The 17,523-nt window shown below is 49.0% G+C and overlaps 1 protein-coding gene across 1 annotated transcript in view; it reads left to right on the top strand.

Annotated features, from left to right (window-relative positions):
* WNK4 (WNK lysine deficient protein kinase 4) overlaps positions 1-17,523 on the top strand; it is a 74,986-nt gene that overhangs the window by 40,659 nt on the left and 16,804 nt on the right. Inside the window, exons 5-15 of the mRNA XM_015426589.1 lie at positions 1,252-1,472; positions 3,213-3,370; positions 4,466-4,554; positions 5,864-6,083; positions 7,192-7,516; positions 9,134-9,243; positions 9,366-9,424; positions 10,941-11,082; positions 12,263-12,379; positions 12,520-12,696; positions 13,358-13,409. Of these exons, the coding sequence (XP_015282075.1) occupies positions 1,252-1,472; positions 3,213-3,370; positions 4,466-4,554; positions 5,864-6,083; positions 7,192-7,516; positions 9,134-9,243; positions 9,366-9,424; positions 10,941-11,082; positions 12,263-12,379; positions 12,520-12,696; positions 13,358-13,409 (1,670 nt within the window). The remainder of the gene's footprint in view (positions 1-1,251; positions 1,473-3,212; positions 3,371-4,465; positions 4,555-5,863; positions 6,084-7,191; positions 7,517-9,133; positions 9,244-9,365; positions 9,425-10,940; positions 11,083-12,262; positions 12,380-12,519; positions 12,697-13,357; positions 13,410-17,523) is intronic.

Raw genomic sequence — 17,523 nt, 5'->3', positions numbered from 1 at the left:
GCACAGGAACGGAGTTCCGGCTGGCTCCTGAGTTGGCCACGCCCAGCAGGAACTCGTTAGCATAATAGGCCACACCCAACAGCAGAAACTCATTAGGATTGGCTACAGTAGGGGTATGTGGCCTAACATGCAAAGGAGTTCCTGCTACAAAAAAAGGCCCTGGGTTTGGACAACAAACAAGGTAAACAGAATAACAAGCAAAAGGTGGGTGTGGCTGGATGACCACACTTCTGGTAACATGGGGGTGCGGCCTAATGTGCTAATGAGCTGTGCTGTCAGGGTTGTGGCCCAATATGCTAATGAGTTCCTGCTGTTGGGTGTGGCCTATTATGCTAATGAGTTCCTGCTGGGCTTTTTCTACAAAAAGAGCCCTGGACAACTGCATATTAACCTGAATAACCAACAATTAGTGTAGAAGGCAGGCAGGCAGGCAGATAAATGTCAAAATATGAAATAAAGACCAGAAAACAATTGTTCCAAAGTTTAACCACTGGGCAAAGAAGAGAAATACAAAAATACAAATGAAACCTCCAGTGCAATCACATGTCCAGTAGTACTTCTCTCTGGTCAACTATATATTCTCCTGAGATTGTACAGCCAAATGTCCCCAATAACTTAAGGAAGGCTTCATTTGTATTTTTGTATTTCTTTTCTTTGCCCAGTGGTTAAATTTTGGAACAATTGTTTTCTGGTCTTTATTTCATATTTTGTATATGTATGATTGTATATATTTTTACATATCAGCCAACATGCTCTATTTCTATTAGACCTCTGAGGAAGGCCTGTAAAGGCCGAAACACGTCAGGTCTATTTCATTAGCCTTCGTATGTTTTTATATTTGTATATGAGGTATGAATGGGCCCTTATTCGTTGTTTTAATTTGTGTTGAATAAATACATGTATATTTTTGTATGTTTCATAATTAGATATTTAGAGTTGGCCCTCTTCTATTCTTGACTAACCTTTTTAGGTTCTGAATCATATCTCAAAGCATACAAAGAACAAATCCTGTGAGGGAGCTGCACTCCGGATTGTATAGCCAAGGAATTAATGATTTGATGTTGAGTAGACTTTTGGGCTTTATGATGGCAGAACGCAAACAAAGCAAGATCCCTGAACTGTAGAGGGATCCCCCTGGCTCCACAGCTGGTTAGAACCGCTCAGGAGGGCTCAGAGGTTAGGCTGCCTTTGCCGCGCTCCAGAAGGGCGGGTCCTGAACGTAAGGAGATTTACGTTTCCCTATTTCTGCAGGTACTTGAAGCGCTTCAAGGAGATGAAGCTGAAGGTTCTTCAGCGCTGGAGCAGGCAGATTCTGCGGGGGCTCCATTTCCTGCACACCCGCTCCCCTCCAATCATCCACCGTGACCTGAAATGCGACAACGTCTTCATCACGGGGCCTACTGGCTCTGTAAAAATCGGGGACCTCGGCTTGGCCACACTTAAGCGTGCATCGTTTGCCAAGAGCGTCATAGGTACTTGATGGTTAGACAATGGGCAGTGCTGGCTCTGCCACCCCAGGAGAATAACAATTCAGGAGAAGTATCTGTGCAGTGAAGCAATGTAAAGTGGAATAAAAACCACGATGAACACCCCCAGTAAGCTAAAGGCCAACTGGCACGCAGGAGAACTCTTTCACCATGCCTGGAAGAGGCATGGGATTTTGGAGAGCCTTTGGAGCAGCATCCCCCCCCCCAAGCACCTCACTGCTTTCCGTTCCTGCTTCCACCAGATGGGCAGGTGGTGTGACGTGAAGACGGTAGGCTGCTGCAGTTGAGAATGGGGTGGTGAAGAGGCAAGGCAATATTTTGGACTTGCCGAGCTCATGGAAGATTTTACACTAGTTTTTGAGGCCGGAATAGACATTATTTTAGGAGCTGCAGTGGCTCAAGGGGTTAAGACGCTGAACTGCAGGCTGTGGAAGGTCGGTAGTTCAGCAGTTCGAGACCCGAGTGTGCCGCATGACGGAGTGAGCTCCCGTCTCTCGTTCCAGCTCCTGCCAACCTAGCAGTTCGAAAGCAAGAAATTGCAAGTAGATAAATAGGTACCACTTCGGTGGGAAGGTCACAGCGTTCCGTGCACCTTGGTGTTTAGTCACGCCGGCCACATGACCACGGAAATGTCTTCGGACAGCGCTGGCTCTTCGGCTTTGAAACGGAGATGAGCACCGCAACCCTAGAGTCAGACTCGACTGGCTTTCGAGCAAGGGAACCTTTACCTAGACATTATTTGGTCGCTCTGTTTTTATACAGAATCCAGATGACTTGTGCTATCAACTCAGTTCACTCCAGCGTTTTCTGAGTTCTGTTTCCATCTTTTTAAAGGCCTGATTTGTGGCATTTCCCCCAATGTAAATGCCTCTGGGCACCAGTTGTCCATGATGGAACTTACAAAATGTTATTGAAATGCCCCCTTTAAATTTCCCTCCTGTTTTAACCTTTCTCAGCTTAATTCATTACTTCCCGCTTACACTCTGTGCCTGCTACATTCTTATGCATTAACAGAGCCTGAATCCGTTCTTGTTGGGGGTGTTAATTACTGCTTTTTATTGCAGCAAAAATGACTGTTAATTTTCTTTAATTTTTTTGTGCAACTATCAGAATCAAGCCAAAAGCAGTAATTAATGACACCTCTTACCTCTCGGTGAAAGAATTGGTTAAGGACCCATTCAGGAACCCTGTGGCCGTGGAGAGTGAAGAGGAAGTAATCAATTAAGCACGGACAGGAAGAAGCAGACGCACTCACAGCTACTCTGCACAACAAAAGAGGGAGTTGACAACGTTTATCGGGGCAGTTGCAGGGAGAAGCTGGACTTCTGTTTAGCAGGCCTTTCGTTCAAGTAAATATGTAGTCGGATCTTACCCAGGCAAATGGCCATTGTGGGATTCGTAAGGGAAATACGGCAGTAGCTGAAGTGAGGCGTGAAACCCTCATTCCAATTCCATTTGCAGCTGATTGCAGCAAAGGAATCCTTTAGCAGTGTGGAAGCAACCTTGGAGTTTTATTGTCCGCAGCTCGATCACTGTATGAAATTTAATGAGGTGTTTTCTGTTGCCCAGTGTGGGTTTTGGAGGCAACCTGGTGGGCTCATGAAAAGGGTGGGTGGGTGGGTGGGTGGGTTTGGTGGCTGACGACTGGGTGTGGGAGGGGGGACAACTCTGCCCAAGTTTCTCAGTCTCAGCTGAACGCCGTCTTTCTCCTTCCCCCCACCCCAGGGACCCCAGAATTCATGGCACCAGAGATGTACGAGGAGAAGTATGACGAAGCAGTGGATGTTTACGCCTTCGGCATGTGCATGCTAGAGATGGCAACATCTGAGTATCCTTACTCAGAATGCCAGAACGCAGCTCAGATCTATCGCAAGGTCACCTCGGTGAGAGCGCAGCCTCTAATATATTTAGGATTTTTAAAAATCTTGCTTTCCTCAGTCAGAATTGGATCCCAGAGCCATTCATGGGACGCAAAATCTAAAGCAAATGACAAAGTTCACTACGAAATGTTCCCTGGAAAGGAAATTTTCAGCTGGGCAGGATTCAAACATGGTTGAGGGACACCTGGATGGTTCCTCTCCTGCCTCTGACGGCCTCATTGTTGACAGTTTGGTAATCTATAAAAAGAGAAATGCCAGGCAGTGTGCGTGGTGTGTGTGAGGGGGAGGGGGCATATTCTCCTACTTCGAAGCCCTGTGGCCATAACGGAGATGAGTGAATCGTCCCTGGATACTGAGATGTGTCCAGAGTAGAGATGTAAAATTTCCGGAAATTTTGAAGCTCGGGAAAAAAACCGTTTCCCCCCCTCATTTTCGGAAAAATTGAAAAAAATGCTGCATTAGCATTTCTTTTGTCTTTTCTAGATTGAAAGTCATTCTGTTACTTTAGGTAGCACCTCCTAAAGGAAGAAATCCATCTTGTTCTTGCATTGGAGAGTTCCGTTGGTAACCTAGGACTTGCTTGTCCTCCGTGCACAGAAATTAGATCCATCTGATACCATACATATTTTTTAGAAATGATTTGGAAAATATTTGAACACCTTGTCCTAAAATATTTTATTCGTCATGTTAAAATAAAACGTTCCATAATCAATTTCTTTTCTTTTCTTGTTTCAATTTTTCCAATTTTTCGGAAAAAAACAAAAAAGGCTTCAGGAAAAAAAACGGGGGGAAAACGTGTTTTTTTCCAAATTTTTCCGGTTTTTTTCCGGGCCTTCACATCTCTAGTCCAGAGACAATACACTCATTAGATACCAGGGCTCCTTCAGTACCTCAGTATCCAAGTGCCCCAGGCATTTGGAAGGGTTTCTGCTCCGAGCTCTGGCTGCATGGGAACTGTGCTGGTGAGTGGCGGAGAGGCCTGCTGGGGGGCGCAGGGGATTTCCCGGGGGTGGGGGCCTCCCGTGTCCCCCGCCTGCCTGTCATTCACTGCCCAGCTGGTTCACTCTGAGCTGGTCCCTCTGTCCCTTCTCCCCACAGGGCATGAAGCCCAACAGTTTCTACAAAGTGAAGGTGCCTGAGCTGAAGGAGATCATCGAGGGCTGCATCCGGATGGACAAGAGAGAGAGGTGGGGAACTGCTGTGGCTGGGAGTCTGCTTCTCTTCTGCAGGCGCTGACGGGCTGGGTGTAATTTCATAAAATCTGGGAACATTTTGGCAAAGATGGAAACACCCTGGGCAATGTTCCCTTTAAGCTATGGAGTCTTGTAAGCAAAAATTCTACTTTGTGAGCTACTAGCATTAAAGTTGTGAGCTCATGATTTGGCTGCTGCATAAATGCGTTTGCTCTGGAGCCCTCCTTCCTGAGCTAAGGCAAAAATGTGTGAGCTGGAGGCTAAAAAACTGTGAGCTAGCTCACACTAACTCAGCTTAGAGGGAACACTGACCCTGGGTATGCGGTAGCAGAAACAAGGAGAAAGAAAGATGGAGGGCAGACCATGACTACTGAAAGACCCCGTTGTAGATCAGGGGAGACCCATGATTCCAGGCTTCTTGTTTTTCACGTGGCTTGTATTGTTTTCAGTCCTCACTAGAAGTCTTAATTGTTTGTTTGTTCATTGAGGTTTTTTCCTGTCCATCTTCTAAGGAGCTCACAGTGGTACTTGTAGGTTTTCCCCGCCCATTTAATCCTATAAGGTAGGAATGTGAAGAAGTGTGCGTGCACACAAAAGCTTATACCCGGACCAGTGTTCCCTCTAAGCTGAGTCAGTGTGAGCTAGCTCACAGTTTTTTAGCCTCCGGCTCACCCATTTTTGTCTTTGCTCAGGAAGGCTGGCTCCAGAGCAAGCTAATTTATGCAGCGGCCAAATCGCTCGCTCACAACTTTAATGCCAGCAGCTCACAAAGTAGAATTTTTGCTCACAGGGAGCATTGACCCAGACTCAAACTTTGTTGGTCTTAAAAGTGCCACTGGACTCAAACTTTGTTCTATAAAGTTAGTCTTAAGAGGGAGTGATTGGCTCAGAGTACCCAGTGTGTGTCCTGGCAGAATAGACCTCTGAGTTGATTGTTTGCATAAGACATGTTTTTTAAAAAAGGGAAAAAATACCAAGATTCTTAGGAGAAATCAAGGGGCACATCGGTCAAAATGAGGAAAAGTACACACATGCCACAATGATACTGATTTAGTATTCTTAAAATTACAATCTCATAGACATCTCATATAGGTTTAGAAAAATGACAATATTCTGTTCATGAGCAAATGCACTCAATGGGAATGCCTGTGTGTGCGTGTCCTATGCACACTCCTGGCCCGGACGGTCCCTCGGTCACGACTGCTGATAGCCCCTCTCCCTGAAGATCCAAGTTTGTCACCGGTTCTGCCAGCTGCTTCCCACTTGCCCTTTCCCCATCCCTTCTCACCTTCCTTCTTTCCAGATACACCATCCAGGATCTTCTGGATCACTCCTTCTTCCAGGAGGACACGGGTGTCCATGTGGAATTGGCTGAAGAGGATGATGGGGTGAAGTCCAACCTGAAGCTTTGGCTGCGGATGGATGACTCCAAAAATCTGCATGGGAAGTATAAGGACAACAATGCCCTGGAGTTCCATTTCGAGCTTTATAAGGATGTGGCTGAGGAAGTTGCCCAGGAAATGGTACGTCTTTGCTGCGTGTGTGTGTGTGGGGAATCCTGACTATTAGGAGCCAGGGACAAGCTCAGGCGCAGGGAACTGGGGAAGGGCGCAGCCGCGGGTGAACTATGCAAATGGGAGGGCCAAGGCCAGGAGGGAATGGAAGCAGGGCTGGCCCAAGTTCCAGGGCCCGCCGCTCTAGGCGAATGCCTAGTTCGCCTAGTGGGTGAGCCAGCCCTGAATGGAAGCCGTCTCTTCTCATCCCAGCTGTGTAGGGGTTGGCTGAGATTAATTTCACTTTAAAGGAGAGGAACTCTGAATAGTGGTTTTTAATCTTCGTTCATCCTTTAGCTCTTTCTGTGCTCAGCTCTGGTTCTGAAAAACAGGTTTCAGAAGTTGTCTAAATGAAAGAGCGGGGTCAGTTTCCCATGATGACCTTTTTGCACTTCTGACATGTACTTTTTGGCATTCACCCACAAGCTGAATGCCAGACAGCATTTTTAATAGTGCTACAGTTCCTTAAAATCTGGCAGGGACTGTCTCCAAGTGCAGGATCCTACTGCTATGGAAGTAAGCCCTGCTCAGCAGACATGCTGTTTCGCTCCACAGTTGTTCCTTTACTTATTTTGTAGTCATTTCTTCAGCTGTGTGCTTAATTAATTTCTTCCTGTTCATTTCTGGTCCCTGCAGCTGACATGCATGCATAGATTCTTAATCAGATCCACTTTCCTTCGCTGAGGGGAGGATTTAATTACTCTTTTTTTTTCCTTTGCAGCAAATGTGGTTTCAGAATTACAACCATGACTGTTAAAAGTCAGTTTGGTGTAGTGGTTAGGAGCACAGACTATAATCTGGGAGAACCAGGTTTGGTTCCCCATTCCTCCACATGCAGCTGCTGGTGTGACCTTGGGTCAGTCACAAGTTCTTTCAGAGCTGTTCTCTCAAGGGCAGTCTTCAAGAGAGCTCTCTCAACCCCGCCTACCCCACAGGGTGTCTGTTGTGGGGAGGGGAAGGGAAAGGAGTTTGTAAGCTGCTCTGAGACTCCTTCGGGTAGTGGACTGAAAAGGAGGCAGCTCTGTTTTGGATTGTGCCGCAGTAAGTCTCCTTTCCGCCCCACCTCCCCTCTCCACAGGTCATGCTGGGCTTTGTCTGTGAGGCAGACTACAAGCTGGTGGCCCGAGCGGTGCGCGAGAGGGTCCTTGCTATCAAGCGCCAGCGCGAGAAGGCCAGGCAGGCGCAGAAGAGGCAGGAGAAGGTGTCCACGCCCCCTCCGGATATCCTGCATCTCCTGGAGTTGGGCTCCTCCCCACTTCTCGGCCCCGCCCAGGCCTCCACGCCGACCACACCGGGATCCCGGGATTCAGCACTTGGGCCAACTTTCCCACCAGAGCCAGAAGAACCCGAGGTTGACCAGCACCAGCCCTTCCTGTACCGGCACAGCTATTCCTCTGCCACGTGTACGTCACCCTCTGCCCCCAGTAGCAATGGCAAAGACACCTTAAGCTGAGGCGTATTCGCTGCTGCCACAGGCTGCTTCACCACAAACTCATGATATTCATATAGGCTGTGGAATTTGAACACTCTGAGGGTTTCTCATGCATTTTTAAAATTCGATTAGCCACTCTTGTGGCTGTGAAGATGAAATTGGGTAGGGAGGTGTTACGAGGGCTGGATCTGACATAAATGTCACTTTGTCAGGCCAGGCCATGTGTGCCATAAAATGTAACACAAGGTACCAGAGTTATAAACCTTATAAAGATTATTGATTGGATTAGGTGTGCTATGCAGAGGGGTAGTAGGCATGGAGATAGCAGCAGTGGTAATGAAACAGGAAACCTAGGTTTCAGTTTGGTCCAGGAGAATGCAAAGAAGAAATGGAGATAAGTCTAAGGAAGTGAGCAGTGACTCATGAAAGCTGATACCCTACAACAAATGTTGTTAGTCTTTAAGGTGCTACTGGACTCTTACTCTTTCTACTGCTATTAGAAATCACAAACATTCAAAAACCGGTGGGGGGGACATTTTAACCTTCCAGGACATTCAGTTTCTGACAGAGTAGCAGTTCTCTTACAAAGGAATTTCAAAGGGAGATTAGAAAGAAAGACTGCTGAATTGCAGCTCTTAATGAAGCGCAAGGCAATGCATCCTCCTGGACTGAACTGAGAGCTAGGTTTTGTTTCCTGTTACCAGTGCCTGCTATTGTTATTTGGTGTCTGAAATCACTTCACTCTTCAAGATGTAAAGACAGATGGACTCACATTCTAGATGTATCTGAAGAAGTGAGCAGTGACCCATGAAAGCTTTTGCCCTGCCTCAAATTTTGTTTGTTGTTAAGGTGCTACTGGACTCTTGCTCCCTTCCACTAATAAAGTTTGCAAGCTATGCTGTTAGATTTCTCCCCCCTCCCCCCTCCCCCAGTCTATTAGAACTCAAAAGGGGGATATCTCTCTCTCTCTCTCTCTCTCTCTCTCTCTCTCTCTCTCTCTCTCATGCCCTGGCTCTTTCACTCCCCCCTCTCCCCCTCTCTCTGAAGTGTGCTTGCACACAAAAGCTTATACCTGGAACAAAATTTCATTGGTCTTAAAGATGCCACGGTACTCCCTCCCTCCCCACCCCTCTCCCCAAAGGAGGGGGGAGGAGCACTCAGCCAATCGAGGGAAGGGAGGCTTGGTTTTCTTTCTCTCTACAAAACAGGAAGCAGGAGAGGAGAGAGCTGGGCAAGCGGAAGCAGTGATGCAAAAAGCAGACAAGAGCCAGTTGCCTGTGGGCTGGATAGGAGCCCTGCAGGGGCCAGTTCCAGCCTGCGGGCCGTATGTTTGACACCCCTGGTGTAGGCAATACTCCATATAACTTAGGGACACACTGACCTCCCAGAGGTCAGAGACTAGCCAGCCTTTTGACTTTCTCCATAGCTGGTGGAAGCAGAACAAGTAAACCCTAATGTCCACCCAGGCCTACTTCTTTCCCGTTTTAAAACTATGGATCCCTACAGGGAACGTGTTCGATGGTGGGACTCAGTTTGTAGTGAGCTGAGCGGCTTCACTTCCCGTCCTTCTTTTCTGTTTCTGCTTCAGCGGACTGTGAGACCGATGGCTACCTGAGTTCCTCTGGATTTGTGGATTCGCGCGACGTCCCGCAGAGTCTCCCCAGCCCAGGAGCTGCCCCAGAGCCCTCCTTCACTTCGGTGAGTCCAAGTGCTATTTCTGGAGCAGGCTGCCCTGGGAGAGGACGCCCAGGCAGGCGCTTGGAGCCGGGGAGTGGGGGAACAGTCCCTTCAGCCCTCCTGTCCTTCTTTACCCCCCACAGAGCATTGCGGTGAGCCTGCACCCTGTCTCCACCAGTGACTTCTCTTCCCCCCTGGACAGGTAAAAAGGGTGGGACCGGAGAGCTGCAACGGGAGGCGATTGGGAGGGAGGGGGCCGCCTGAATGTTCATTCACACAAAGGCAAATAAACACTTGGGTGACCGGAGGAAAGCGTGATATTTCCGGCCACTTTATCTGTTGGCCTGTCCTCTGCAAGGAGCCCTTTCCCCTCACACGGAGGGTTAGGCCACACACCCCCTATAGATGGGGGTGGTGGTTAGGCCATCCCAACCTCTCTCTGCATTTGCAGCCCGGGAGGGGCTGGGTTGGACCGGAGGCATCTGCCCCTCCGCCCCGCCTGGCCTTCGCCCTCCTTCTCCCTCAGGAGCGCAGGAGGCGGAGGGAGGAGCACCGGCCGAGAAGGAAAGAGATCTGGGGGTTGCCGTGGACAGCGCCGTGAAATGTTGACGCCGTCTGCGGCACCAGAGAAAAGGCAAACGCTTTGCTGAGGAGTATTAAGAAAAGAAAAGGAGCTGCGGTGGCTCAAGGGGTTAAGACGCTGAACTGCAGGCTGTGGAAGGTCGGTCGTTCAGCAGTTCGAGACCCGGGTGTGCCGCATGACGGAGTGAGCTCCCGTCTCTAGTTCCAGCTCCTGCCAACCTAGCAGTTCGAAAGCAAGACATTGCAAGTAGATAAATAGGTACTATTTCGGTGGGAAGGGAACAGCACCTCGGTGTTTAGTCATGTCGGCCACATGACCACGGAAACGTCTTCGGACAGCGCTGGCTCTTCGGCTTAGAAACGGAGATAAGCACCGCAACCCTAGAGTCAGACAGCGCTGGCTTTCGAGCAGGGGAACCTTTACCTTTATTATAGAAAAGAGTTGGAAACAAAACAGTCAGGACTATAATGCCATTATATAAAGCCGTGCGGCAGCCTCATTTGGGATACAGTGTGTAATTCGGGGCTCCATGTCTCAGAAAAGACGTTGCCGAGCTGGAAAAGCACAAAGGAAGCGGAACCAAGACGATTAGTGGGTTAGAGCACCTGTCCTGTGAGGGAAGGCTGGAGAACTCTCAGTCGAGAAAAAGATGGCTGAGGGGAAACAGGACAGAGGGTTATAAGACGATGCGTGGAGTGGAGAGTGGATCGAGATAATTTTTTCTCCCTCTACCCAAGGAAGATTCAGGACAAACAAGAGGACAGAAACTCGCGAAGCAATGAAATTGCAGAGTCCGCTGCCAGTGGACGTAGTGATGGCCACAAGCATAGATTGCTTTAAAAGAGGGTTAGAGAAAGATTAACGGAGGACAGGACTGTTCGTGGCTTGGAGACTAAAGGGAACTTCCACATTCAGAGGCAGTAAACCTCTGAAACCTGGTGCTAGGAGGCAACCTTGGGGTGCTAGGGGGTAACCTTGGGGTGCTAGGAGGCAACCTTGGCCTCTGAGTCCGCTTTGGAGCCCTGCAGGGCAACTGGCTGGCCACTCTGTGAAACAGGACGCTGGTCTGTATGGACCCCTGGCCTGATATGCAGGGCTCTTCTTCTGTTCTGACGTCCTGATGGCTTTTAAACAGCTACACATCAGATGTGGCGTCCGGCTTGAGTGACGGCTATGAAGGTCTGTCTGCTGGAGAGTGCCGCGTGAAGCCTTCGGTCAAGCGCGGGCCTGGAAGGCTGCTGAGACGGCGTGCCCGACCTCGCCTGCGCATCACAAATGTGAGTGCCCTTGATGTTGCGACAGCCTTGTGGTTTGTGTGCGTGCGTGCCCACGCTCACATGAGCCCGAATTACCAGGAATTGATGAATCAGCAGGCCTATGAAGATGAGGGCTTTCTAAGGGTCAGGTTTCTTTTAATTAGCTGAATGACTGTTTCATTTAAGCAGGAGGCAGCTGTTCAAATTAGGGCAGCCAGCACGTTAAATGAACTCTTGATGTTAAAAGGAAAGGCTGTCACAAAGGTTGTTTTTTGCATGATATTTAACGATATAGAATATTCTCTGTTGGAGCATATCACTTGAACTGGGGTGTGGGGGGGAAAGACTTTAAAACAAAACAAGTTCAAGACTCACCAGTATTGTGGGAAATCCTGCTTTAAGAATATAACTGTAGACTTTAAACAAGTTCTGTCACTTCTGTGTAATTATTACTTTTAATGGAGAGCCACAATATTTTTAGCCTTCAAGACAAATCATTGGCTACCTCTGGAGAGTCAGTGTGGTGGAGTGGTTAGAGTAACAGACTAGGATCTGGAAGACCTGGGTTCGAATCCCCACTCTGCCATGAAAGCCCTTGGTGGGTGACCTTGGGCCAGTCAGTCTTCCTCCGCCTAACCTGTGGGAGGATAAAATGAAGAGAACAATGAAAACTGCTTTGAGTCTCCATTGGGAAGAAGTGGGGTATAAATGAAGAGAGAGGAAGAAGAGATTGGATTTATACCCCATGGCCCTTCACTACCCAGAGGAGTCTCAGAGCGGCTGACAAACCCCTTTCCCTTCCCCTCCCCACAACAGACACCCTGTGAGGGAGGTGGGGCTGAGAGAGCTCTGACAGAAACGGCTCTTTTTCAAGAACAGCTCTTATCAGAGCTACGGCTTGCCCAAGGTCATCCAGCCAGGTGCAAGTGGAGGAGTGGGGGATCAAACCCGGTTCTCCCGGATTAGAGTCCACGCACTTAACCACGACACCAAACTGGTATTTGAAAGAAAGGTCCTGTCTGTTCCTCCACTGGAGTAATGGAGGAGAGTGCTGTGTGACTTCTTGGTGGCTGTGTGCCCTCCAAGCGTCCCAGGCCCTGAAGTCTTTACTTGTTTTTGGCCACTGGTTAACCCAGGATGGGTGGGGGAAGAGCCACGCCCTCAGCTGGCAGCCCTGATGGCCGTTCTTCCCTGTGTGCAGATCTCAGACCAGAATGACCGGGTGGTCGAGTGCCAACTCCAGACTTACAATAACAAGATGGTCACCTTTAAGTTTGACCTGGATGGGGACAGTGCAGAGGAGATTGCGTCCGTCATGGTAAGGCTGTGAGGATTTTGCTTGGGGTAGAGGTGTGTGTGTGTGTGGGGGGGCTGTGGCAGAAATGGGCCTCCTCAGACCTGTTTCGACTCCTCCACCTTCCCCCAAACACAGGTACACTCCATTCCTGTCATCCACAGGTTGCCAAGGAGTTCATCCTGAAATCAGAGCAGGATGGGTTCATCCGACGAATCCACGATATAATCCAACGTGTGGAGACCTTCCTGTGCAAAGAGGGGGAGAGCAAAGACCAGGAGGCGGCGGGCAGCCCAGAGGTGCAGGGCCTCTCCTCTCCTCTCGCTGGTGGTGGCTTCTCGGTGAGTGACGTAGCTGGCCAGTGCAACTCCCCCAAGCTCTGCGCTTCTGTGGTTGCAAGGAAACCTGGCCGGGATCCCTTTGGGGAGCCGGAAGTGCAGAGGGGTTTCTTAAGGGACCTTACGTTCCCTTTCCTTGCCCCCACCAACCGAGGGGCGTATTGGAACCAAGGGGAGGTCTCCTCCTTCCGTCACTGCCTCTCCGGTCAGGTCAGGAAGCCACATCCCTTGAGTGGGGGCATCAGAGGGAGGGGAGTGGTATCTTGTGACCAGTGTTCCCTCTAAGCTGAGTTAGTGTGAGCCAGCACGAGGCTCCCCCGCTCCGAGGGGTGAGTACACTTGGCAACCCTAGGTTTTTTAGCCTCTGGCTCACACATTTTTGTCTTAGCTCAGGAAGGAGGGCTCCAGAGCCAACTAGTTTATGCAGCAGCCCAATCGCTCGCTCACAACTTTAGTGCCAGCAGCTCACCAAGTAGGATTTTTGCTCACAAGACTCTACATCTTAGAGGGAGCATTGCTCACAGAAGGGGTGTGTGTGTGAGCATTATTTTCAAGATTTCAGGCTCTCACCACTGGGAGGAGGGAGGGGTGTTGGAGGAGGCAGTTGTGGCTTCCCCTTTCTCTGAATGCCAACAGAAACGGCCTCCTTGTTGTCTCCTTTCAGGGCCAGCTGCAAGGCCTTTCGCGCTCCATCTCCTCATCCTCATCTCTGAGCGGTATGTAGCCCCACAACCTGCCCCTCCCCCAGATTAGCATTCCTATGTTCTCCTTCAGGATTGCATACAACTGCTCACTTTCATCAGGGTCAAGAATTCAAAGTTAAAAAAAGAGGAATCTTGTTGCACCTTAAAGACTAGCAGGTTTGTTGTGGCTAATGGGCTGGAGCCCGCTCTCGTCAGATGCGTGAAGCCCAGGGCTATTTTTGGGCAGGAACGCACAGGAACGGAGTTCCGGCTGGCTTCTGAGTTGGCCACGCCCAGCAGGAACTCATTAGCATAATAGGCCACACCCAACAGCAGAAGCTCATTAGGATTGGCTACATTAGGGGGGTGTGGCCTAACATGCAAAGGAGTTCCTGCTACAAAAAAAGCCCTGGGTTTGGACAACAAACAAGGTAAACAGAATAAGAAGCAAAGGTTGGTTTGGCTGGATGAGCACACTTCTGGTAACATGGGGGTGTGGCCTAATATGCTAATGATTTATGCTGTCGGGGGTGTGGCCTAATATGCTAATGAGTTTCTGCTATTGGGTGTGGCCTATTATGCTAATGAGTTCCTGCTGGGCTTTTTCTACCAAAAAAGCCCCTCAGTTGGCAGCTACAGATGCTCTAGCGGGGACACGCAAGGGACTTGCAGGGCCAGGGGGCAGTGGCAAGGGAGGGGGGCGTGGAGCCCGGCAGGGATGGTCGTGTGTGTGTGTGGGTGGGGAGGGGTTCAGGGAGCCACATCAGGCCAGGAGCGGCAAGAGCGGGGAGGGGGCAGGGAGCCCAGCAGCGACGGGGGTGGGGAGGTGGGCTGGGGGTACCGGCAAGGATGCCAGGGGTTGTGGTGGGCCTGGCAGCTACGGAGGGCCGCCTGGCGTTCGTGGCGTGCAGGAGAAGGATGCCTGGCATGGGTGGCAGCTGTGGAGGACCACCTGATGCCAACACCCCTGTGACTGGCCCTGTGGGACCCACTGGAGCAGGTGAGGACAGGGGCAGAGGCGCCTTCTGCTGGTACCGGCTCCGCGGGGCGGATGGGGGGAGGGAGCCCGGGTCCCGGTTGCCGTGGCCTCACCCCCACCCCCAGGAGCTTCTTTGAGTGCTGTGGGGTGGGGTGGGGGGGCTCTGAGTCCTGTGTTGATAGAAGAGGGAGGTACCCTTTTAAAAGGGGAGGGGAGTTAACCCTCAGTGTATTTTTTCAATGTTTTCAGGTTTTTCTGCAAATCTGGGGGGGTGTCTCTCAAAAATATCTGTTTTGTCAGTGTGGGCCTGGTCCACAGATTTAAGGATCCTCAGTTGATGAGGGGCGTAGAGAGAGAAAATTGTGAATGGTGGGGCCACAAGCAATGTTCCCTCTAAGCTGTGGAGTCCTTTGAGCAAAAATTCTACTTTGTGAGCTCCTGACATTAAAGTTGTGAGCAGGTGATTTGGCTACTGCATAAATTAGTGTGTTCTGGAGCCCTCCTTCCTGAGCCGAGACAAAAATGTCTGCGCTGGAGGCTACAAAACTGTGAGCTAGCTCACACTCACTCAGCTTAGAGGGAACACTGGCCACAAGGCTATGGAAGGCTATGCCTCTTGACCCTGCAATTAATCTTCCCTATGTCCACATACATGCATCTACCAATTGTGGATGCATTTCAAGAATCTGCTGAAGTGGGCTCCTTACAAGAAAGGTATTCATCCTCATACTGCTACAAAATCTTATTTTGGTTTGTTTTGACACAGCCATCCCTCTGGATTGCATCTTTAATTTCGTTGTACTATGTACAATGACAATAAAGTATATTATTATTATTATCAAATAAATGTAGCAGCAAAATTTTAGAACAACAAAAGGTCATGATGCTTATCTGGAAATGGACTGGATTTTGTGACAACTCTGGTTCAGTTCAAAAGGTCCTGTCCTGTCCAGCGCGAGCTGTGGCTAAGCCACGGCTCTCTAGGTGTGAGTCAACCACGCTTAAATCATCTTTATTCAACTTCACACGCATTCACAAGATCATTTACTCACAATCGTCCAAACAGCTGTGTGGAAAGTTACATCTTGTGATCTCGGCTAGTTCAATAGCCGCGGTGAGAGAAAAGATGGGCTTCCCCTCTCCTTGCAATAAGGGTTGATGGACAAAGAAACGGAAAAGAACAATAAACTCCTATCTTTGCGCCTCTGAGCTCAGGAAATTACTCTTAATGAGCCAGTCAGAGGGAAGCTTCTGGGACTAACTGTGGACTCCAATTCCCAGGGTGCAACTACTCTTAAAGGTACATTAATGCTGGCTGGGGCAGCACAGGTCCTGTTTTCTTTTTGGTTTCTCCACACTTTGGACAGAACTTCAGCTGTCATGTCCCTCACCCATATTAATACAACCCAGGGGAGTTTGTGCCATGAAAACAGATTTCTGGTTTTGTATGAGTTGCCAGTAAGTGACATAAAATGGTAGCTAATGTAAAAGTGTGAAGGAATAGAAATAAAATTGGCCAAAGAAAACAGACAGGAGGGAAATGCCATCCCAGCCATGGAAGAAAATGAAAAAAATATGTATTCTTTCATCCTTATTTTTATGCCTATTGGGTTGTTTATTGCATCTTGGAGCGTACTCCATCTGAACTGCATAGTTGTGCCTGGAGAGCTTTGCCCTTAGTTGAGGGTGTGATTATGGGGCTTCTCCTGGTGCTGGCTTGGTACAAGATCAGAATGAAACCAGAGTCCAGTGTTCCCTCTAAGCTGCAGAACCTTGTGAGCAAAAATTCCACTTTGTGAGCTCCTGGCATTAAAGTTGTGAGCAAGCAGTTTGGCGACTGCATCAACTAGCTTGATCTGGAGCCCTCCTTCCCGAGCTAAGGCAAAAACCTGTGAGCCGGAGGCTAAAGAACTGTGAGCTAGCTCACACTAACTCAGCTTAGAGGGAACACTGGACCAGACCAACATGTTCCAGTATTAGTGTTTGGATAACAGAGACCTACAGGACACAGGAGAAGAGAAAGACACCCTTGGCCTTTGGCTAAAGTCTGGGATAAGTATCCTAATAAGCCATCCCCATTCATTTCTCTTCTTGGCTCAAGTTCTAGAAACTCCTGGTTTTATTCCAGTGGCAGTCTTGAGGGGGGGGGGATTTTCACTTCAGAAAATTACAAAGCACCCTATTTATTTAAAACACTTATATGCTGCCTTTCTAGCCAAATAGGTACTCCAGTGTGGCGAACATCCGCCATTAAAACATTTAAACATTAAAAACAGCATTTAAAGTGTGTGTGTTTGTGTGTGTGTGTGTATACTTAACAATACAACACAACAACAACGCTGTTGGGTGTGGCCTATTATGCTAATGAGTTCCTGCTGGGCGTGGCCAACTCGGGAGCCAGCCGAAACTCCGTTCCTGTGCGTTCCTGCCCAAAAATAGCCCTGCTTGGATTAAATTATATGGTATAATTAGATATTGTTCACTTAGCTGTTCTGCAAGAGACGCTCAGTATAGGCTTATGTACTGTTGGTGCTTAATGGCAGTAAGGATACTTTTGGATGTTCCCTGCATTTAAATGTTGTGGAGGTGGGGGTCTTATCTCCTGGGCAGAATTTTAAAAAACCTTTCAGCATTCAGCATTGTTGGTCTGCTGTTCATTGAGTCAGATCCAGGGGTTATTGGACCAAGCCATGAGTTCCTGCTGTTGGGTGTGGCCTATTATGCTAATGAGTTCCTGCTGGGCGTGGCCAACTCGGGAGCCAGCCGGAACTCCATTCCTGTGCGTTCCTGCCCAAAAATAGCCCTGCTTGGATTAAATTATATGGTATAATTAGATATTGTTCACTTAGCTGTTCTGCAAGAGACGCTCAGTATAGGCCTATGTACTGTTGGTGCTTAATGGCAGTAAGGATACTTTTGGATGTTCCCTGCATTTAAATGTTGTGGAGGTGGGGGTCTTATCTCCTGGGCAGAATTTTAAAAAACCTTTCAGCATTCAGCATTGTTGGTCTGCTGTTCATTGAGTCAGATCCAGGGGTTATTGGACCAAGCCATGTGCCATAAGCAGGGGTCATTTCGTAGAAAAAGAGCTAGGGGGACTCATTAGCATAACTCATTAGCATATGCTACACCCCCTGACATCACCGGAAGTGTGTCCTCCCCACAGCC

Source organism: Gekko japonicus, unplaced genomic scaffold (assembly GCF_001447785.1).
Source record: "Gekko japonicus isolate JY-2015 unplaced genomic scaffold, Gekko_japonicus_V1.1 scaffold1636, whole genome shotgun sequence".
Taxonomy (NCBI): Eukaryota; Metazoa; Chordata; class Lepidosauria; order Squamata; family Gekkonidae; genus Gekko; species Gekko japonicus.
This window is presented reverse-complemented; position numbering and strand designations above follow the sequence as displayed.